The sequence below is a fragment of the Nomascus leucogenys genome, chromosome 15, assembly GCF_006542625.1.
Source record: "Nomascus leucogenys isolate Asia chromosome 15, Asia_NLE_v1, whole genome shotgun sequence".
In the NCBI taxonomy this organism is placed as follows: domain Eukaryota; kingdom Metazoa; phylum Chordata; class Mammalia; order Primates; family Hylobatidae; genus Nomascus; species Nomascus leucogenys.
In genome coordinates, this window is record NC_044395.1 from 22,688,858 (window position 1) to 22,711,717 (window position 22,860).

The 22,860-nt window shown below is 39.7% G+C and overlaps 2 protein-coding genes and 1 pseudogene across 8 annotated transcripts in view; all 3 read right to left on the bottom strand.

Annotated features, from left to right (window-relative positions):
• The window catches only part of BCO2 (beta-carotene oxygenase 2), a 50,259-nt gene extending 38,484 nt beyond the window's left edge, over positions 1-11,775 (bottom strand). Inside the window, exons 1-2 of one of the 6 annotated variants that reach the window (XM_012495852.2) lie at positions 10,810-10,868; positions 7,487-7,691 (exon numbers count right to left, since the gene is read on the bottom strand). Coding sequence is in view for 2 of the 6 variants with exons in the window: in XM_012495848.2 (XP_012351302.1) it covers positions 7,487-7,691; positions 11,580-11,598 (224 nt within the window). In the remaining 4 variants the exon portion in view is untranslated. Of the gene's footprint in view, positions 1-7,486; positions 7,692-10,809; positions 11,514-11,579 lie in introns of those variants that run through there. The other 5 variants (XM_012495853.2, XM_012495848.2, XM_012495849.2 and 2 more) reach the window with 5 other exon arrangements.
• On the bottom strand, positions 3,772-5,901 carry LOC100586742 (annotated as a pseudogene).
• A 4,633-nt stretch (positions 11,776-16,408) lies between the features above and the next one.
• On the bottom strand, positions 16,409-21,675 carry TEX12 (testis expressed 12). Of its 2 annotated transcripts, none has more exons than XM_003253150.3 (5): positions 21,526-21,641; positions 19,681-19,759; positions 18,444-18,555; positions 18,300-18,351; positions 16,409-17,195 (listed from the first exon to the last, which is right to left on the bottom strand). In XM_003253150.3, exons 2-5 carry the CDS (start codon positions 19,741-19,743, stop codon positions 17,051-17,053), a joined length of 372 nt encoding a protein of 123 aa, XP_003253198.1. In that variant the 5' UTR covers positions 19,744-19,759; positions 21,526-21,641; the 3' UTR covers positions 16,409-17,050. The 2 variants fall into 2 exon arrangements, with proteins under 2 accessions (XP_003253198.1, XP_004090605.1); XM_004090557.3 differs by having other exon boundaries at positions 16,837-17,195; positions 19,681-19,767; positions 21,599-21,675.
• Positions 21,676-22,860: the final 1,185 nt, after the last annotated feature.

Sequence of the window (22,860 nt, forward strand, 5' to 3'; positions counted from 1 at the left end):
AACTGGGAGCCTAGACTATGGATCCTGAAATCCTGTCTAGAGAATGGTAGAGACTAAAGGTGCTGATGCTATTTAGTATTCTGCCTAGATTCATGTAACTTTATTCTTTTTACTTTTGTTTAACTTTTATTTTTTGTAGAGATGGAGTCTTGCTATGTTGCCCAGGCTAGCCTTGAACTCCTGGCCTCAAGCCATCCTCCTGCCTTGGCCTCCCAAAGCACTGGGATTATAGGTGTGATCAACCACACCCAGCTTTCACATAACTTTAAAAACTAATATGTCTTCAATTAAATCATTGATGAAAAAAATTTAATTGAAGATAGGCCTGTGGCATGTCATCACTGTGTCTGCATGCTGACATGAATCTGTTAAATGGCATCTAACAGAGTGATAAGAGCTTCACAAGTGAGCAGGGCTATTCTTATCCATAGGTGAAAGGTTACACTGCCCTTCCCTAGGTCACTGCCTCTCCCTGTAGGTCCTATCTGGGGAGTCAACCACTAAACTGAGTGTCTATCTCCTTTTGACCTAAAGATATCTGTCCAAGGGGAAGGCTAGACCTTGTTCCTGCTATAAATGCCCACCACTGGCTTTTAAGAAACTGATTTGAGGACAAAGTAGACACTTGTGAGGGCCAGCCATGCCATCCACTTCTCCCACAAAGACACTTATCTTCAAAGAGGCCTGTGGGGCAAGCCTGCGCCCTGAGTGGTTCTGCTACTTGGTTTGAAAAATATATTACAGCGTCTCCTTCTGCAGCAGGTGAAATACCATATACCCTCTGTAAGAGGCTGTTTATTCTCTGGGAGCTAGATTAAGTTTCTCCTCCTCCCCTTTGCCGTCCTTCTCTTCTACTTCTCTTTGCCTCATAGTCTTTTTTTAAGCATTCCTAATTCTTGGTCTGTTTCCAACAACAGACCATGAGAGGCACAGAAGGACCATGATCAAATTCCAATCAGGCCCAGAGGAAAGGGCATGGTGATTTACCAAACAGAAACTAGAATGGTGGTTGCCAGGGGTTAGAGGAAGGGAAGAATGGGAAATTAGTGTTCAGTGGATACAGGGTTTCAGTTTTGCAAGGTAAAATGAATTCTGTGGATGGATGGTAGCATAATCGTATGAATCTACTTAATGCCATTGAATTCTATATATAAAAATGGTTAAGATGGTCAATTGTATGTTATCTATATTTTACCACAGTATCTTTTTAAAAAACAATAATTCCTGGAATTTATCTAGCCATTAAAAATAATGATCATTCAGACTTGGTAGCAACATGGATAAAAAGGCTTATGATAGTGTGAAGTTTTATTAAAGTGGGGCAAAAAATACTACATATAACTGTAATTATTTAAAACAAATCCATAGAAATAGTGAGGAAAACTGGCAGGAAATACATCAAAGTGATAATAAAGGATGTGTCAGGTGGTACATGCTTCCCCCAGCCTCCCTTTTCTATATTTTAAAAAGTTTATATGGGTAAAACTTTTATAATAAAAAATTATTTCTAATATTTAAAAATGTTTAAAACAAAGCAGATTCCTTCCTCGCCGTAGAGGTTTTGTCACATAGCTGCACGTCCCTAGTAGACACTGAGAGAAATTTATACTGAAGAGTTATTGGTTTTTCATTTTTTTCAACACTTTATATCGTTCATTAATGCAGTATACATTAGATCTAAAGTCTGCAGTTTCTAAGCACACCATGTTTAGATCTTTCAGATCTTTCTGCAGTTTTACGTTATTTCTACAGAGGTACCTTTAAGTGAATGAATAATGCATTCTATAATTCCTGAAAATATAGTACAGAGTGAAATTATTTAAATATAATTTAGGCACATAGTAATTATGAAAATAGATTATTTCTCAATACAATAATACTTCTCTGTCTTGGTAAAAATAATAAAGCAAAGAAAATAATTCATTTCTGAAGTTGCTTTCCTTCACTTGTAAAGGTCTGATCTCCTCCCACTATGCATATGTACCCTTTACTGTTAAGGAAAGCTTTGCATATGTAGATACAGAAGAATAAGCTACATAAATACTAAAGATATGTCATTCCCCCGAAGGAGACACAGGTGGTTTTCGATGATTCCTTGCCTCATGTTGATGAGTCTGTAGAATTCAGAACCCATTCGGACACAGCTAATATCCCTGCTCTTGGGGTAGAAATAAGGACACCAGGTCATTGGTAGGGAGGTACAGGCCCTTCCTCTGCTGCTGCAGAAAGATAATGACTCAAGAAAATTGGGCTAAAATTTGTTTTATTTTTATATATATATAAATATAAAAGAATCACAGGTGCTGACTGATTGGTATTACATCTTGGACCAGCCAAATGCCTTTATTTTTACTTTATATATATTTTTTGGCGGCTATAATCAAATGTGTGTTTAAAATTCCTCATTCACAGGCCGGGCGCAGTGGCTCATGCCTGTAATCTCAGCACTTTGGGAGGCCGAGGCAGGCTGATCATGAGTCAGGAGATCGAGACCATCCTGGCTAACACGGTGAAACCCTGTCTCTACTAAAAATACAAAAAAATTAGCCAGGCGTGGTGGCGGGTGCCTGTAGTCCCAGCTACTCAGGAGGGTGAGGCAGGAGAATGGCGTGAACCCGAGAGGCGAAGCTTACAGTGAGCTGAGATCGCACCACTGCATTCCAGCCTGGGCGACAGAGCGAGACTCTGTCTCAAAAAAAAATAAAAAATTCCTCATTCCCCACGGTAGGGTTCTAGCTGCAATTGTATTACATTGCCTTTTAGCAGACAACTCTACCATATTCATTCATATAAGCTTTGATTGCAGTAGCTCTGGATTTAGTATCTATTTCTAAGCTGGCCCTATGTAGACTATTTGGTATTTGAATTAAATGAATATTAATGATGCACCTCGCTTTTTTGGTTTTGAAGTATCTTCCTATGCTTGTGATGATTATATGAGAAAACTAGGCTAATAGTGTAAACAGATAGAATTGCTTGGTCTGGTGTTGAGTGGAACTTGCCTAGAATGAAATTCTGAGAAATTCTTATTTGTAAGTGTTGTGGTGATAGGTGAGTTCTTCCTCCATCCAGAGTTCTACTGTACCTTTGGAATGACAGTGATGTACAACAATGTCTTTCTTTCCACTCTGTTTCAATCAGTAAGAACTGGATATTACTTTAATTTAGCTACTGTTTTGTCCTAAAAAGTAAACATTGTAAAAATGAACCTGAAAAGAGTCTTAGGGAGTCTGATCTCACCATATTCATACAGTGTGACAGGTATTTAAAGAGGGGAGGCATCACTAAAGCTATTTATAAACCTGAACAACCTTTACCAAGTTTTCATAAAGTTTTAACAATTTAAATATCCATACTGCATCTAGGTATTCAATAAATATAATTGCATATGTTGTGCTTTCCATAAATTAAAATCCTGAAATGCATCTCAAACCAAGATGGTATTTCCACATCATGCCTATTTAAAAGCAAATATAATAGATACTATTCCCGGTCATAAAACTAGGTAAACCCTCCTACCCTGTTCAAAAAGCAGCAATATCTAGTTTCCCTACATCTATTAAATGAGTGCTTTTCTGTTAAGAATCAGAAGATGGAAAAAAAGTCAGTTTTTTCCCTTATGCACTGCTGAGAACAAGCATAATCCTCTAAATGTTTTTTTAAAATTTCCTTATAGTGTTATTTCTTCTAGACAACTGAGTGGGTGGAGAAAGAAAAGTGGTAAGGAAAACATTTTCATCTTGTAGATCTTCCTCCAGCCCCTAAAATTTCTCATCTGACACTTTGTGACAAGTATAGTGGTGTCAGCATCTCTTCAAATATAGCTCCCTTCACGTTGGACCCTCTCAGGTTGGCTTCTTGAAGATCACACCCACAGAGATCACAGTTCTCTAAATCAGTTCCTGCCAGAGTTGCTCCTCTGAGGTTACAGTTCTCCAACTTTGCATTTTTTAATGTAGCCACTCTCAGGTTAATTCCTGTCATCTGACTTCCTTCCATATCTACACCTTTCGGATTAACACCTTCTAAATTGGCTTTAAGACCAGAAGGATCCTCAAAATTACACAGTTTCAGGGATGCTCCTTCTGCATTAGAACAGAGCATCTTTTTATATATATATACTTTAAGTTCTAGGGTACATGTGCACAATGTGCAGGTATGTTACATATGCACACATGTGCCATGTTGGTGTGCTGCACCCATTAACTCATCATTTACATTAGGTATATCTCCTAATGCTATCCCTCCCTGCTCCCCCCACCCCATGACAGGCCCCAGTGTGTGATGTTCCCCTTCCTGTGTCCAAGTGTTCTCATTGTTCAATTCCCACCTATGAGTGAGAACATGCGGTATTTCGTTTTCTGTCCTTGCGATAGTTTGCTCAGAATGATGGTTTCCAGCTTCATCCATGTCCCTACAAAGGACATGAACTCATCATTTTTTATGGCTGCATAGTATTCCATGGTGTATATGTGCCACATTTTCTTAATCCAGTCTATCATTGATGGACATTTGGGTTGGTTCCAAGACTTTGCTATTGTGAATAGTGCCGCAATAAACATAGGTGTGCATGTGTCTTTATAGCAGCATGATTTATAATCCTTTGGGTATATGCCCAGTAATGGGATGGCTGGGTCAAATGGTATTTCTAGTTCTAGATCCTTGAGGAATCGCCACACTGTCTTCCACAATGGTTGAACTAGTTTACAGTACCACCAACAGTGTAAAAGTGTTCCTATTTCTCCACATCCTCTCCAGCACCTGTTGTTTCCTGACTTTTTAATGATTGCCATTCTAACTGGCATGAGATGGTATCTCATTGTAGTTTTGATTTGCATTTCTCTGATGGCCAGTGATGATGAGCATTTTTTCATGTGTCTGGCTACATAAATGTCTTCTTTTGAGAAGTATCTGTTTGTATCACTTGCCCACTTTTTGATGGGGTTGTTTGATTTTTTTCTTGTTTTGTTTGAGTTCATTGTAGATTCTGGATATTAGCCCTTTGTCAGATGCGTAGATAGCAAAAATTTTCTCCCATTCTGTAGGTTGCCTAGAACAGAGTATCTTGACTCCCTGGATATTTGCACAGTCAAGCACTAATCCAGAGAGATGAGCTCGTTCAAGATTTGCACAGCAAAGATTTGCATGTGCAAGATTACAGAGGCTTAAATTGGCCATTTTGAAGTGAATGTATCAAAGGTCCAAACAAGAAAGATCGGCACCACTGAAGTTCAAAACCCGGCATCACAGTTCTGACTTGGTTGGAGTTGCTAGTAAAAATCGGAAACATTCCTTTCGGGATATTGGTGAATGATCCTCCGGTGGCTGAGAATTCTTTATTGCCACTTCTAGGTGTTCAGTCAATGAGTCAATACCAAAAAATCTTGCTTCTTCTAACACACTAAATAAATTAATGCTATCATTTACAATGAGCTGTCCATGACGCAAGTAGTTCAAAATGGGTTCAAAGTACTCAGGACTTCGGTCAATTAAGAAAGCTCCTCTATGATCTTGCTTATTTCCCCAGACACCTTTGTCCTTAAACATGTGGGCCAGCATACTGTCAGGTTCTTTATTCACTAAAGTGCTCCGTGTAGTTGTAAAGTACCGCCCTCCAACATTTAATGTCAGCCAGTCTGTGTGGAATCCTAACAATCCTTCAGTAGGCTTACAATCTGTCTGAGGATCAATAAATGGCTCTCCTTCACAAACAAACAAAACATCATCATCCCTGATCCAAGCAATATCATCAATCAGTCCACCTTTCCCATTATACACACTGGTGGCTTTTATGCTGAGTTTACTGCTGGCCACGGAAAGCAAATCAGATAAAGTTCCATATACAGCAACCACCTTTCCGTTCTTCGGGCTGCGGTTCAGGAACAGGGTCATCCGCCTCATCGCGCTGCCCCCGCTGGGTCCTGAGTGGGCCGCCACCCTCCCACCTGGTCCTCCTCCCACCTTTTTCTCCTCCCGCCCTTCCCTCCCTCCACCCACTTGGATTTGCCTCCCTTCGCCACCTTTCTGCCCTTGGGGACACACCACACACATGCACTCTGTCCCACACCCAGGGCTCGACCAGTCCTCCTTCCCACCCTACCCCTAGGCTCCTCAGCCTGCCTGGGTTTTTCATTTATTGGCATCTATTTATTGAATGCTATTTAGGTGCAGACCACTGTTACAGGTAGTGGGGATACAGGATGAACTAGAAAAAGTATCTACCCTCATCAAATTACATTCTAGTGGGGGAACAGAGCTTAACACTCAAATAACAAATAAAAAATACCAGACACTGGCCGGGCGCGGTGGCTCACGCTTGTAATCCCAGCACTTTGGGAGGCCGAGGCGGGTGGATCACGAGGTCAGGAGATCGAGACCATGGTGAAACCCCGTCTCTACTAAAAATACAAAAAAGTTAGCTGGGCGTGGTGGCGGGCGCCTGTAGTCCCAGCTACTCGGAGAGGCTGAGGCAGGAGAATGGCGTGAACCCGGGAGGCGGAGCTTGCAGTGAGCCGAGATTGAGCCACTGCACTCCAGCCTGGGCGACAGAGCGAGACTCCATCTCAAAAAAAAAAAAAAAAATACCAGACACTGATAACACTGTAGAGAATTAAAATAGGTAATTGTAATTAATACAGTCAGCTCTCCATATCCATAGTTCCACATCTGTGGATTCAACCAATCTCTGGAGTCAAAAATATTGTGGGAAAAAAATGCCACAAAGTTCTGCAAAGCAAAACTTGAATTTGCTGAGTACTAAGACAAATCCATGGGAATGAAGTATGTGTAAGCATTGTATTAAGTATTATAGAGTAATCTAGAGATGATTTAAAAGATATGGTAGGATATATGTAGGTTAAAAGCAAATAAATGCATTTTATATAAGGGACTTCAGCATACTTGGATTCTGGTATTTAGGGAGGTCCTCTAACCAATGCCCTGTGAATACTGAGGGATGACTGTGCTGGCATTTTTATGTTGGGAGATCAGGAAAGGCTCAAAGGACATGAGATTTGAGTTGACATCTGAATGAAAAGACCAGTCTTGGGAAGATTAGGGAACATAGGTGAGAGAACTAATTCTAAGATGCTGAGAAGATACAACTGTGCCCAGTTTGAGGAACTGAAAGAGACCACGTGTCTGGCAAGTGCTGGGTGAGGGAGAGAGTGGTATGAGGAGACATTGCCCTTCCTTCAGGAACTTGTGGGGAAACAGCTCAGTCATCACACTGACAGCTTCTGACACCTCTCTTCTTTTGGTACAAACCACAGAGGGCTTCAAATTTACAATAGTCTACAGAGCAGAAAAAGCAGGACATTTTGTTTAAAAAGTCTCCTTTTTTCTCCTCTAGGCTACAGTTTCTTTATCTGTAATCAAAGGGATGGAATGGCAATATTAACCTCACAGAGGAAGCAGATATTAATGCGTATCCCATAGAACCGCCCATGCCAAGAAATCCAAGTTGTTCTCCAAAATCAAGGCTTACTTATCCTTCCCAAACTCGAATTTCCCAGGTCCAATTCGAAGTAGAGAGCCATTGAGCCACTTAGGAAAATGTCCCCAGACTCGAGCAGAGATGCCCCGTGGAGCCTCTTCCACTGTGGTCAGTAGCGGTGCAACACATGGCAGACCCCGACACTGCCCAAAGACGGCTTTTTTCTGATGAGTATTTCTCAAGTACCTTTTGAAAACTGTGCAGAGGAAACCAAAAGCACAAAAAATATTTTACCAAATCTTCTATAAACTTGCCTGTTTCCCACAGACAATAATCTTATCAACAGGCAGTTGAGGGAAACGTAAACCTAACACCAAATACAGTCTCCAAATTTCTTCTCTCTCCTTCCTCATTCCCAGACTATCAAAGGCTTGGTTCTCCATTTTCTTTTTTCTTTTTTTTTTTTTTTTTGAGACGGAGTCTCGCTCTGTCGCCCAGGCTGGAGTGTAGTGGCGCGATCTCGGCTCACTGCAAGCTCCGCCTCCCGGGTTTACGCCATTCTCCTGCCTCAGCCTCTCCGAGTAGCTGGGACTACAGGCGCCCGCCATCACGCCCGGCTAAGTTTTTTTTTGTATTTTTAGTAGAGACGGGGTTTCACCGTGGTCTCGATCTCCTGACCTCGTGATCTGCCCACCTCGGCCTCCCAAAGTGCTGGGATTACAAGCGTGAGCCACCGCGCCCGGCCTAGTTCTCCATTTTCAACCCACAACAATTCTTCCATTTTTTGTAGTACTAATCTGCCTAAGAACTAATTTAGGACTACTAATCTGCCTAAGAACTAACTTAGGACTTCAATTACTATTTTTATCATTTCTCATAGTTGAACAATGCTTGTCTTTTTACAAGAATAAATCTACATGCCAACCTCAGATGTGCTAAGAGCAACCTCGTTTTTATAAAAATGACCACCATTCAATATTATCTAATTGTATTGACCCCAGTAATTTAGATATACCAGAATGTGATTCCAAAGATTTCATAGCGATTCTAGTGAATTTAATAAGATCTTAAATTTAATTCCTTTTATTTTAATGGCATATACATGAAAATACAAAGCATTTTCCAGTAGAAGGGTGTCAAAAATTAAATTATGCAGTGATATCCAGTCTGAAATTACCTAAAGTGCAAAAGGCACAAGAAGTAAAAATCATTGTTGTATAATAAGGTACTGAAACTTTTCCCTATTATTTTAACATTACTGAGTATTCACAAGGCAGTACTGCCTAACATAGAGGGGTGGTCAAATAAATAATTAAGTGCTATAAAATAGAATTCTTTATCTCATAAAAGTTTAAGAGTGATTCAGAAATCTAGGCTAGAAAAATGAGCTAACATATAGGAACACTATTATTCTTAAGAAGTGAGATTTGCATTCTTTTAGCAAGTTATTACTATTCCATTTCTTCCAAATCTTTCAAAAATTCAGCATGAAGCACATGAGACATTCTATTCCCCTATATGACATGTAACAATTGAGTCAAACCTAATTCTTTGCTGATTTTTCAAATAAAATTCTCTTTCACCCTGAATGTCTTTCCCAGTGTCCTTTTCTCTAGTTCTAAGAAAATTCCAGTGGGGCACAGTGGTTCACGTCTGTAATCCCAGCACTTTGGAAGGCCAAGGCAGGTGGATCACCTGAGGTCAGGAGTTCGAGACCGGTCTGGCCAACACAATGAAAGCCCATCTCTACTAAAAATACAAAAAAAAAAAATTAGCCAGGCATGGTGGTGGACCCCTGTAATCCCAGCTACTCAGGAGCTGAGGCAGGAGAATCGCTTGAACCTGGGAGACAAAGGTTGCAGTGAGCCGAGATCGCAGCACTGCACTCTAGCCTGGGCAACAAGAGCGAAACTTCGTCTCAAAAAAAAAAAAAAAAGCAAATTCCATTAATTGGTCAAGGTCTATCTCCAGTGTTACAGTACTTCCCTTAAGAGGCAGCACAGTGTAATATTTAAGGGTGTGAGCTGGGGCTCTACCTGCCTCCAGACTGGTTGGTTTCAAATATGCCCTCTCCCAAATAAGAAGCCTTGAGAAAGACACTTATCACCTCTCTGTGGTCTGTTTCCTCTTTTCTAAGATGGGGATAACGATAATTCATATTACTTCTAAGGCTATAATAAATGAGTTAGTTTATGTAAAGCTTTTAGAACAGAATACTCAAAAAATGCTATTATTATATTTACATAGCTTTTAATGATCAGTCTAATAAGGTGTAATATCTTCTTTATTTTATTCATTTGACAAAGTACTTGGTACTGCTGAGGATAAAAAGCATTAGAACCCTGAAATAAAAGAACTGACTGCCTAGTAAACAGATCACTGACACTGTGTTTTATTTCAGCATTGTTTCTCAGAGTCTGGTATGAGGACTACTTGCAACAGAAATACCTGGTGTTACAGCTAAAATGCAGTTTCCTGGACTCCATTCTGGTCCTAATAAATCAGAATCTCTGGGGAAGGACAAGGAGGTATTCTTAAGCATACTAAAATCTGGGAACTACAGTATCAGAAGTACAAAGAGGATGCTTTGAAAAGATAGAGAAGGAAACTCTCAGGTATTTATCTTACTCTACTTTTATTAACATTATGCATATTTATCTTATTCTCAGATTCAAATAAATTCCCTAAGGTCAGGTATGTAATTTACTCATCTTACTTTTTTAAGTAAATTAAATGGCCTGATTGGGCATTTGTCTAAGTAGAGATACACGAATTTAAAGCATTTTACATTGTAGAAAATATTTACATGTCTATATGTTGTATACTCTACAGCATGCTGTTGGTAATCTGCTACATGCTCTTCAAAGTTTCCATAGAATTTGACAATTACACTTTCTTAAACTCCTTTCTATTCATAGCTTCTGAGACATTGTCCTATTCTAACTTTCCTGCTGCCCTGTAACTACTCTCTGCATTCTGCTAGTTTTATTACTTATTAGCTGACAACCTTGAGCAAGTTACTTAATGTCTCTGAGCCTCAGGTTTTTCAATGATAAAATGGAAATAAAAGGAGGTTAATACTTCCTGTTTATGTCTGTTGTCATAATCAAATATAAACACAGTGGATGCTTTCCAAATGTTAATTCCCTTTATGGGCTCCTTATGCCCCTTATCACTTCATGAATGTTCCTAAGGTCCTACCTTGGATCTTTAATCTCAGCACTCTCCCTTGGCAATCTCATCTAGTCTCTTAATTTCATCAATTACTTCTTGCAGGTGACTTTCAACATGTCAAAATACAATGTTTAATTTCCCCCCAATCAATTTTCTTCATCTAAAATATTTCCCAACTCCTTCAGATGAAATTCACTCACCAAACTCATCCTCCAAGATCCAGTTTCCATGTCATTTGCTTTATAAACACAGCATTCCCCTTACCTACAGCAAGAACTGATTCTCCTTAGTCTGAACTCACAGCATCTGTTTATAGCTCTCATATGGACCTTATCCTATCTGTCTTGTATGATAAATGATACTACCAGTACTCCTTGAGTACAGGGTCTGGTGTTTGTCTCCCCTCTCCTTCCAGTACATAATACATTCCCTTGCATACTGCAAACATTAAATTACTACATTAAGTAATTTTAAAATTTATAGTGCATATTAGTATGATTTCTGAAAGCTGTAGATCCGCCAATTTCTATACATAAAATTATGTAACAATGGTAACTATAATAGAAGGCTATAAAACAATAAATGAGTTTTAAGGCAGTCCCCGCAAAATGCAAATAGAGAAACCAAACAATTACATTAGAACATGTGGCAGTGATTTTTCAATTTAGAAAAGCCTAAATATTGAATATTCTTCTTATTGCAAATCCCAAAGAATCCCAAGCCCCTGAATCCCGCCCTAAATATTGCATAAAATATACAAATGTGAAGGCTGTTTCCCTGACCATGAGGAAACAATCCTAACTCAGCCTTCTTTAACTTCCGGGACTCTGAGGAATTGCTCTTTCATCTGAGCCACACAGGACGCAAAGCTTCAGAAGCTCCCAGCAATCTTCAGGAAAGAGGCACAGAATTCTAAGCACAGACTGGCAAGAAGAGGAGGATGAGGAAGAGAAAGGGGCAAACTCTCTACCTGGGAGCCGGTGTGCCATCACAGGAAGGAAATCCACTGCAGTGGCAGAAAGACTCCTGATAAAATGGAGAAAGACTCGAAAAAAATTTTTGTATTGAGCAGATCCCGTGATTTCCAAATCCTCTCACACTGGCAGTTCTGAGTATTACTAAACGGTGAACACGCACAGAACTGCCTGGACTGTCCCTCCCTCACTGACAGGTCAAAGAGAGGAGGTGGCTTAAGGGGCGGGGCTTATTTCCATGACAACCATCCAAACACCCTATCTATAATCAGTAGCTGTTTGAAATATTAAAATTAGACCACCAATAGTGGTCTCCCCCTCCCTAAACTTTTCTTTTTCAAACCTGTTCTCACGCTACAGTTAAGTCCGTTTATCCTGATGCACAGCATCAATTTCATTATGCCACTCTTCTCTTCTGGAAGATTCCAACACAGAATAAAGTCTGAACTTAGACTGCCACTAGAGGACTCTACAATCTGGCAACAATTTACCTTTCATCCTTTTTCTCTGCCTTTAAATCACTTCATCCTTCCTTTTCTTTTCTATTCATTAATTTTACAGAACATTTTCTAACAATCTAGCATGAGTGAAAGTATGCCCTTAAAATGTATATGACTTTATTAATTTAACATTTTTAGCACCAATGTAGCAAATACTGTGCTACAAAGAAAGAATACCAAGAAACAAGATTGTCCCTACTCTCCAGGATTTTAGACCATACACTATTCCCCTTCATGAATTATCATCCCAGCAAAGTGACTAACATACCATGATATGTTTGTTCTTCTGTGCCACTGAAGAAACTTTTCCCCTGCCTGAAATATCCCCTTTCCTTTTCAAAAATCCAATTTAAAATCTACCTCTCTGACTCTCTTACCAAAAGGTCTTCTAATAACTCCCACAGCACTGCCACAGAGTTACTTTTAACATTAACATATCATGTTTTCCTAGCAAAATTGTATTTCAAGAAAGAAGTGGTTAAAATTGTCAGAAGGGAGTGTCTTAAAACATATAGCAGAGTACAAAGATGGTTTGGTATATATTTTGATTAGTAATCAATGAAAAATAACTTATAAATTTGTGAGATTTTATTGAAATAGTAAAGAGTAACATTAGAAGTGTAAATTAAAGGGCAATGGGATTCCTGCAATAGCATTTCTCCAGTTGTGAGATTTTTTTTTTTTTTTTTTTTTTGAGACAGAGTCTCACTCTGTCACCCAGGCTGGAGTAAAGTGGCACAATCTCGGTTCACTGCAACCTCTGCGTCCCGGATTCAAGTGATTCTCATCTCAGCCTCCTGAGTAGCTGAGACTACAGGTGTATGCCACCATACCCGGCTACTTTTTTTTATTTTTATTAGAGACAGGGTTTCGTCATGTTGGCCATGCTGGTCTCGAACTCTTGACCTCAAGTGATCTGCCTGCCTCAGCCTCTCAAACTGCTGGGATTACAGGTGTGAGCCACCACGCCTAGCCAAGATAATTACTCTTGTCTACGTGGATGGTACCAAAGCCATCCAAATTTGATTTAAAAAATAAGCCTTCATGATTAGGCTTTCAGGCACCTTTATACTACAAGGTATAACAATTCTGAACAGTGCTGAACAGTAAACACATTGTGACTTAAAATCAGTTCTCCAGTCTTAATCATATCAAATGAAATGATCAAATCAATTTTCTGAACCTGCAAAGGGAAGAACTAGATGTTAAACAATGGTGATACCATCAGGATATAACAAGTATATTATGAAATCTAGTCTGAAACAACCTGTTGGCCTTACTTTTCTTTTTTTTTTTTTTCTTGAGACAGAGTCTCGCTCTGTCGCCCAGGCTGGAGTGCAGTGGCACAATCTCGGCTCACTGCAAGCTCTGCCTCCCGGGTTCATGCCATTCTCCTGCCTCAGCCTCTCCGAGTAGCTGGGACTACAGGCGCCCGCCACCACGCCCGGCTAATTTTTTGTATTTTTAGTAGAGACGGGGTTTCACCGTGGTCTCAATCACCCGACCTCGTGATCCGCCCGCCTCGGCCTCCCAAAGTGCTGGGATTACAAGCATGAGCCACCGTGCCTGGCCGGCCTTGTTTTTCATATTAGTAATAAATGCTTAGAAAAAGAACATTTCTTAATGATGGTAGGTCGAAATCCAGATGACATGTCGTATTAACTCACAAATGTTCTGGTTGTATTTAGTTTTTACAAATTTCCTTTTGGCCGGGCGCCGTGGCTCATGCCTGTAATCTCAGCATTTTGGGAGGCTGAGGCAGGTGGGTCACCTGAGGTCAGGAGTTCGAGACTAGCCTGGCCAACATGGCGAAACCCCGTCTCTATTAAAAATACAAAAATTAGGCCGGGCGCAGTGGCTCAAGCCTGTAATCCTTGCATGGGCAAGGACTACATGACTAAAACACCAAAAGAAATGGCAACAAAAGCCAAAATTGACAAATGGGATCTAATGAAACTAAAGAGCTTCTGCACAGCAAAAGAAACTACCATCAGAGTGAACAGGCAACCTACAGAATGGGAGAAAATTTTTGCAACCTACTCATCTGACAAAGGGCTAATATCCAGAATCTACAATGAACTCAAACAAATTTACAAGAAAAAAGCAAACAACCCCATCAAAAAGTGGGCAAAGGACATGAACAGACACTTCTCAAAAGAAGACATTTATGCAGCCAAAAAACACAGGAGGAAATGCTCATCATCACTGGCCATCAGAGAAATGCAAATCAAAACCACAATGAGATACCATCTCACACCAGTTAGAATGGCCATCATTAAAAAATCAGGAAACAACAGGTGCTGGAGAGGATGTGGAGAAATAGGAACACTTTTACACTGTTGGTGGGACTGTAAACTAATTCAACCATTGTGGAAGTCAGTGTGGCGATTCCTCAGGGATCTAGAACTAGAAATACCATTTGACCCAGCCATCCCATTACTGGGTATATACCCAAAGGACTATAAATCATGCTGCTATAAAGACACATGCACACCTATGTTTATTGCGGCACTATTCACAATAGCAAAGAGTTGGAACCAACCCAAATGTCCAACGATAGACTGGATTAAGAAAATGTGGCACATATACACCATGGAATACTATGCAGCCATAAAAAATGATGAGTTCATGTCCTTTGTAGGGACATGGATGAAACTGGAAAACATCATTCTCAGTAAACTATCGCAAGGACTAAAAACCAAACACCGCATGTTCTCACTCATAGGTGGGAATTGAACAATGAGAACTCATGGACACAGGAAGGGGAACATCACACTCCAGGGACTGTTGTGGGGTGGGGGGAGGGGGGAGGGACCGCATTAGGAGATATACCTAATGCTAAATGATGAGTTAATGGGTGCAGCAAATCAACATGGCACATGGATACATATGTAACAAACCTGCACATTGTGCACATGTACCCTAAAACCTAAAGTATAATAATAAAAAAGAAAAAAAATACAAAAATTAGGCCGGGCGCGGTGGCTCAAGCCTGTAATCCCAGCACTTTGGGAGGCCGAGGCAGGCGGATCACGAGGTCAGGAGATCGAGACCATCCTGGCAAACACGGTGAAACCCCGTCTCTACTAAAAACACAAAAAATTAGCCGGGCGTGTTGGCGGGCGCCTGTAGTCCCAGCTACTCGGGAGGCTGAGGCTGGAGAATGGTGTGAACCCGGGACGCGGAGCTTGCAGTGAGCCGAGATCGCGCCACTGCACTCCAGCCTGGGAGACAGAGAAAGACTCCGTCTCAAAAAAAAAAAAAAAAATTAGCCGGGTGTGGTAGCAGGCCCCTGTAATCCCAGCTACTCAGGAGGCCGAGGCAGGAGAATCGCTGGAACCCGAGAGGCAAAGGTTGTAGTGAGCCAAGATCGCACCACTGCACTTCAGCCTAGGCAACAGAGCAAGATTCTGTCTCAAAAAAAAATAAAATAAAATAAAAAATTGAAAAAATTTCCTTTCTTTCCTTCTTTTTTTAGAGACAGAGTCTCACTCTGTCACCCAGGCTAGAGGGCAGTGATGCAATCATAGCTCACGGCAGCTTCAGACTCCTGGGCTCAAGCCATCCTCCCACTTCAGTCTCTCAAGTAGCTAGGATTAGAAATGGGAGCCACTGCACGTGGCAAAAAAAAAAAAAAAAAAAATTCATTTCTAATAATTACTTTGTTGACCTCCAACCTGTTCTGTGCTACCACCTCTATCAACCCAATAATTTTTTCCACTTAACCAATTTTCTTTAGCAAGTATTACTTTATTTCACTTTTGTCATCTTTTCTTATATGAGTATTTACATTATGTGGTGTTTATGCCTTACAACAGTAATATGATGAAATGAGATTTTATTTTAGAGCTTAGAAGGCAGCAAGGCAAATGTGCAGTCTCCCTTAGGAATAACAATTCCCTATAGTACTATCTGCAATTTTCTGATTGCTTATATTGGAAAAATATACATGTAATAAACTGAACTGCCTATATGATTGAAAAATGGGTGCTATTTTGTTTAAAAATCTGGTTAATATAGCTATCCCATATAGTAATATATAATATAGAAAGTTTTCAGTAAAATCATGGTAGTACTTCACATTAAAGGGATAAATTTTTTAGCTAGATGAGTAGTATAGATCCTCCAGTCCAAATTCAATTTCTCAATTATAATAGGATTGAAGTGACCTCCCAAAGTCATCTTGTTGTTTAAGCCAATCTATTTACTTCTGGATCACTAATCTTTATCCCATACCACACTGCTGCTAATGTTTCTAAATATAATTCATTAACTGCACATGTTGATGTGGTTGATGTGTAAAAAAGCCAACTCATACAAGGTTCTGGTGAGTAATTTCTGGTTTTTATTTTACTACTTTTACCAGAAGAAAATAATTTTAAGCCAAGAGCTTTTATTAGTCATACATAATAACTAATAGTGAAAATAATCAAATGGAAATAGCACACAGTTATATCATTATATTCTAAGAAACTGGAAAAATCACCTCTAAGGTTTTAACTTTCTTTTATAATCCTGAACATAAAAAAAAAAATTCAAAATTATCTCCAAAACTATCTGATATTTAAACAAAATATTCTAAAAGTATAATATCATTAAACATTATAAATTAACTGAATCCTTTTTTGGAAGTTTAAGAAACACTAAGAAGTTTAAGGAAAAAATAAAAGAATCCACATAAGATTTAAATAATTTACACTTCTATAAAATAAGCTAAATATTTGACCCTCAAAAGAAAAGTGACGTAGTTCATGTTAATGGCCAGCTTAGGACATTAACATGAACATTAATATTAACATTAAGGAATTTAAAAGTTCCTTTTTAAACCTAGAAATTCAAGGAATTTCCCCTTCTCTAATCAAGATATACATTTTCTTTAACAACTCGAGAGCTTTCAAAGCATAAATGTCATTCTTTCATTGTAACAATAATAGGTTTAAATTCTCAGCTTATTTCAAGTATATATTTTATCTGTGTAATGTGTTTGCAATCACTGTAAACCTCTGTCGCAGGAACTCTCTTTTTTGTATTAGAAAATTTTCAATAGTATTGGCTTCTTTGAAGAGTTCATCTATCTCATCAATGTAAGACGCATCTACTGCTGCTCTCTCACTAATAGGAAAAAAAGTTGTATATTAAACTAAGTAGATATAAACAACATCATTATGTTGTTCTTCATTACGCAATATTTGTTAACTATTTCATTTAAATGGCTTTATGTGCCACAGAACTTCATTAATTTACTAATACTCTTCAGAAAAAAAATTAGTCCCACAAATATTTTTGACTACTCAAAAAGGTCTCCTGACACAACAGGAAGTGTATCTTATACATTATAACACTAATATTCAATTATATACATTATTTTTACAACCATACAAACCACTATCCAAGGATAATGACTGTCCAGCAGTGTAAAAAAAATACTCTATAAACATATTAAGCTAATAAAATATTTAAATTTGGTCTTAAAATAGATATAGGTAAAATATAAATGCAGTCATCCCTCAGTATCCATGGGGTATTGGTTCCAGAATCCCCCACAGATACCAAAGGAACATCCCTCATAGATATTCAAGTCCCTTATATAAAATGCCATAGTATTTGCATATAACCTAAGAACATTCTGCCATATAATTTAAATTATTTCTTGATTACTTATAAGACCAATACCATGTAAATGCTATGTAAACAGTTGTTATACTGTATTGTTTGAAAAATAATGACAAGAAAAAAATGTCTGTACATGTTCAGTACAGACACAACCACCCTTTGTTTCCAAATATTTTCAATGTGTGGTTGATTGAATCCACAGACTCAGAATCCATTGATATGAAAGGCTGACTCTCTATGACATAAATATTTATCTTTAATATCAGTCTGTTATCATTAATTTCACCAAACATTTTTCTCAAAGAGGTATTTACATAAAATTTAAAATGTAATGTCATCTAATCACAGACCAAGATATATACAGTCTAGTATTAGCTTGGCAAGAGTAAAAAAAAAAAAAAAAAAAGGATTTTTAATGGAAAAGTTGACACTATTCCCTGAAAATAACCAACTAATCTATTATAAGGGACTGAGGTAGAATAAAAAATTCCAGAGTTTTAATTACTGGAGAGGTTTGGCAGCCACAGAATTAAACTTCCCAATACAGAGTTTCCAGAAGAAAACTAACATAAAGACCCCAGAGAATATACTGTAAGTACTTGCCTTAAAAGCTTTGCATAGGTAGACAACATTAGATTAATTTCCTTGCTCACATCTGTTCAAGAAAAATCATGTAAGTTATAAAATATAACAAACCTTCTGCATTATAAAACTGATGTTTAGAAATATAAACATTTTATACATCACCATTTAAATCTTTCTCCAAGGCTTCATCTTTATAAAATAGTCCGGAAATTTCAGAGAAAGATGAATCTGATTTTCCAAGAGAGGACAGCTGTGGACTATCTGGCACTGGAGACTAACAGAACAAAATAAAGAAAACAGGTACAGTCAATAAGATTTTCAGGACATACATATTTTGTTTATTAAGAAAAAGCAAATAAAACATTTTTCAGAAAAAGGCAAACATGCTAGAAAGCATATGACTTAGTCATTTGAGTTTTTATTATTAAGGAAATGTACAGGCCCAAGAAACACTTTGCTCAATATATTAAATTTTATTTTGCTTTTCAACTAGACTTTGCTTTTCATTTGTTTGTTTTTGTGACAAGTTCTCGCTCTGTCACTTAGGCCAGAGTGTAGTGACACAATCTTAGCTCACTGTAGCCTCCTAGATTCAAGCGATCCTCCTGTCTCAGACTCCTGAGTAGCTAGCTAGGACTACAGGCACATTCCACCATGCCCAGCTAGTTTTGTGTTTTGTCGCCCTGCCCCGTCCCGCCCCACCTCGCCTCGCCTCGCCTCGTTTTCAGAGACAAGGTATTGCAGTGTTGCCCAGGCTGACCTGAAACTCTTAGCCTCAAGCGACTCTCCTGCCTCAGCCTCCCAAAGCACTAGGATTACAGACATGAGCCAATGGGCCCAGCCTTAAATTAGACTTTAAATGTGGTTTTAAACTCCTGCTGAAAAAGCCTCTGGTATCTTGAACCAGTAGATGTTCTCATAGCAATGAAGCTAAACACAATTTAGATAGTAGCCAAATGCTTGCGAAATTTTGCAAAACAATATAATCTTCAAGGGAGCAAATCATGTCCCAAATGCAACAGATCAATTGGTGGGGGCAGTAGTAAAGGACAGGATACTGTGCTCTTTAAAAAGATCAGTAACTATAGTACCTAGTTATCTTACTTATCACAGCAAAATAATTACATAAAATCCTATGGATCATAAAGGCACAGACTCACTTCTGTCTCTAGATCTCAAGCTACCAAAAAGAAATCTCCCAATAGTTTCTTGGAGGCCTATACTTAGTGAAAAAGCAGCTGGAATCAACATAGTTCCTGCTATGTTGTAGGACAATCCTAGCTCTGGGCATACGAATACATTAAATTCCACTTATCTATACAGCTTTCTTACAGGGAAGAAACTCGAGTAGTATGTAAAACAGAATAAAAGATTAAGCCTCCATAGGCATACAGCTTACCTCCAATTCTCTTGGCCTCTTGCAATTTCTATTATCAGGCTTTACAAGGTGATTTGCCATCATATTCCGAAGGCACCAGCTACAAAGCTTAGAACAATGCCAGATTTAGGTACAAACTCCATGCTACAAGCTCTCTGGAACCCTTCCCTTTTTCCCACTCCTACTGCTGATGTTAATTTAGACTGTCATTATCTGTCACTTTCCTAAACTCAATTTCTCCCTCCTCTAAATCATTCTATCAACTGCTATTTGGGTAATCTTTCAAAACTTTGATTACTGCATTCCTTTAACTCAAAAACTTTCATTGTTCCAGAATAAGCTGAAATTCCATGATATGGCCTTCAAGGTCCTGTACTATCTGGTGCAAGCCTACTAGTCCTATCATTTTCAACTACTCCTCTCTATGTACTTAGCCAAATGAGTCTCTCTGGCAATTCTGCCTTGTTTCAGGACTGGCTCAGTTAGGATTCTTCTATCTTCGGCCGGGCGCGGTGGCTCACGGCTGTAATCCCAGCACTTTGGAAAGCTGAGGCAGGAAGATCACCTGAGGTCAGGAGTTCGAGACCAGCCTGGCCAGCATGGTGAAACCCTGTATCTACTAAAAATTCAAACATTAGCCGGGCGTGGTGGCAGGCGCCTGTAATCCCAGCTACTCGGGAAGCTGAGGCGAGAGAATTGCTTGAACCCAGGAGAGGGAGGTTGCAGTGAGCCGATATTGTGCCATTGCACTCCAGCCTGGGCAACAGAGCAAGACTCCACCTCAAAAAAAAAAAAAAAGGATTCTTCTATCTTCACAAAATCTTAATGTTGAAACAGGTCTTACAGTTCATCTAATTCAATCTCATTTTTTACAAGTGAGAAAACAGGGACAGTGACGGTGGATCAAGTGACACCAGTAAGACTGAGCTAAACTAGAACCGAGATCTCACTCTTCGAGTCTGAGGTTATTCCCACTGTCCAACCTTACTTTAAAGTAGCTTCAAATTTTACTTGTACTTTTCCATAAATTCGGAAGGCATTTTCCCTAGGAGTCCAAATGTTGAAACCTGGAAGTGTATAGTCGCTGTGTCTTTGAGATGAGGGGAGCCCTGTCCATATTCAAGTTATCAAATGACTTTCTTGTTTTTGAGAAACGATGCTGACTTGGGTAACTCTAACGCATCTGTTTAATTAGTCCTATAAAATATGCATATATAGAAGACAGAGCAACAACAAATTTGAAAGATGCTTATTAAGTAAATTCTGTATCGTACGTCTCCATTCCTGCCAGTACCTTTATAGTATGTAAGTTTACGTGCTGTAATAGTATTAATAGTATCTAGAAAATACTACACATGCACAGCAGTGCTAACTTTGCCTTGGGAGTTGGAAAATACTTCAGAGAAGCCAACAGGCAGATTTTTCTCTCCTCCCTTCCCCTTCTAATTCTCCCTTTCCCTTTCACCCCCTTCTCTTCTCTCCCAAAGTAACACTGTGCCCCTATGTCAAATGAAAACTTGTAATGGAGTAACTGTTTCTGCAAAAATAAGTTCGTTCTCCTGTCATAGCTCAAGGCCTCAGCAGATACAGGCCTGGTGGACGGGCTGGTCTTCGTTGTGTGCCAAACACTGACCACTGCCCTGGCTCTGCCATCTTAGGCTTAGTGACCTGGCTGTTACTAAGCACTGTCCCTTCTGCCCCATGCAGCTGTCTCCTTCTAGTCTTCTCCCTCTTCTCAACGCCATCCTAGCCCCTCATGCCATTTCGCCTCCATTTTTCCTCACTTCTCACCGCCCCTCCCCACTTCCTCCCTACTGTTGCTTCCGTCCCACTAGAGCCCCTCAGAGGAAGCTTCCATCCTCTCGCCCTTCCTTGTGTCACAGTCCGTCACATTCTCACAGGCGCCCATCCCTCCGGCCCCACCCCAAGGCCAATGTACTTCGCGGTATGGGGACCTTCCTCGTCAGCGAACGCGAGGGAGTGAAGACGCCGGGCGCGGGGTGCTCGGACTTCGCGGGTGGAGGTGGGAAGCGCGCCGCACTCCCAGCAGCCCCCGCACGAGTCACGTGACAGCCCTCCCACCGCCCCCGCCCCCCCCAACTACCCCCCCCACTTCCCCACCGCAGCCTCCCAGAGCCTGGCCCCACGGAAGGGCAGCTTTTTTCTGGTTTTCTCCCGCTCTTTCCCCTCGACTTGGAATAGTCGTGAAACAAAAATCTCTCCCTGCCACCCTGTGTGTGTTTGAATGAGGAAAAAATCTGAAACTGGTCAAGAAAGAACAAGGAAGACTTGCCAAAGCAAGGCCGGGGTGTGTCCCAGCGGCTTAGAATCTCAGCAAAGGAACACAAAATAGCACATCCACGGCCTCTTTTCGAGTAAAATTTACTTGGTTTGTTTGCAGGAAGGGTTTAAAACCGCGTTTGCAGATGCTGTGTTTGCAGGAAGGCTTTAATCACGTGTTCCCCTGGCCCACAAGCAAGGCTTTTAGATCCAGAGCCTCAGTTACTACCCCTCTTCCTCTTTGGTGCAACCAAACTTTCATAATCACACCTTCTTAGAAAATTCTTCCCCGAGTCTGTCAATAAGTTAAGTCAATTTAATTGGCAACAGCTATCAAAAAGTGTTGCATAACACACATGGTTCACATAATTGTAGCTTTGCCTCATCGGGTGCTTTAATGTGGAGGCTTTGACCTGCAATTTCAAAGATAAACATTCCAAGCTTATGCCCAGTTAATGGATGTGGAAGAAAAAAACAAAGCAAATTACCTCATAACACAAAAGTCAATAACACACATCCATAAGCTCCAGGTACAAAATCTTACATCTTAGAGAACTATATTTAACACTTACATACATTACTAAGGTTTTTTTTTTTCTCCTTTTGCATGATTAAACGTTAGTTATCATCAAGCCTTGGAAGTATTGCGTGTGTGTATATTTATTTGCTGTTTGTGAAGAAGCCAGGTGTTTTAAATAAGTTCCTAGAAAATAAGCGCTCAATGTGTTTAATCTGAGTTGCTAATATGGTGAAATATAGGCCACGTAACTAAATACTAGCCTAGATAACTATGGCGAAGTAAGGAGTCTCAAACACTGTCCCAGAACAATAGCAATCTGTGTTGAATTTTTACCCTCTGTGGTAAAATGAAGGGAAAAGGAATGAAGTTTTAGTTTGCCTTAATTTTTATCTTTATTGTTT

Bases quoted from the DNA above. Each gene is read 5' to 3' on its own strand.
- TEX12 (XM_003253150.3), bottom strand. From the start codon at position 19,743: ATGATGGCAAATCACCTTGTAAAGCCTGATAATAGAAATTGCAAGAGG. The intron at 18,556-19,680 runs GTAAGCTGTATG...TTGTTCTGTTAG, and splicing joins AGAGGCCAAGAGAATTGGAG to TCTCCAGTGCCAGATAGTCC. The intron at 18,352-18,443 runs GTGATGTATAAA...TTTCTTGAACAG, and splicing joins CTTGGAGAAAGATTTAAATG to ATGTGAGCAAGGAAATTAAT.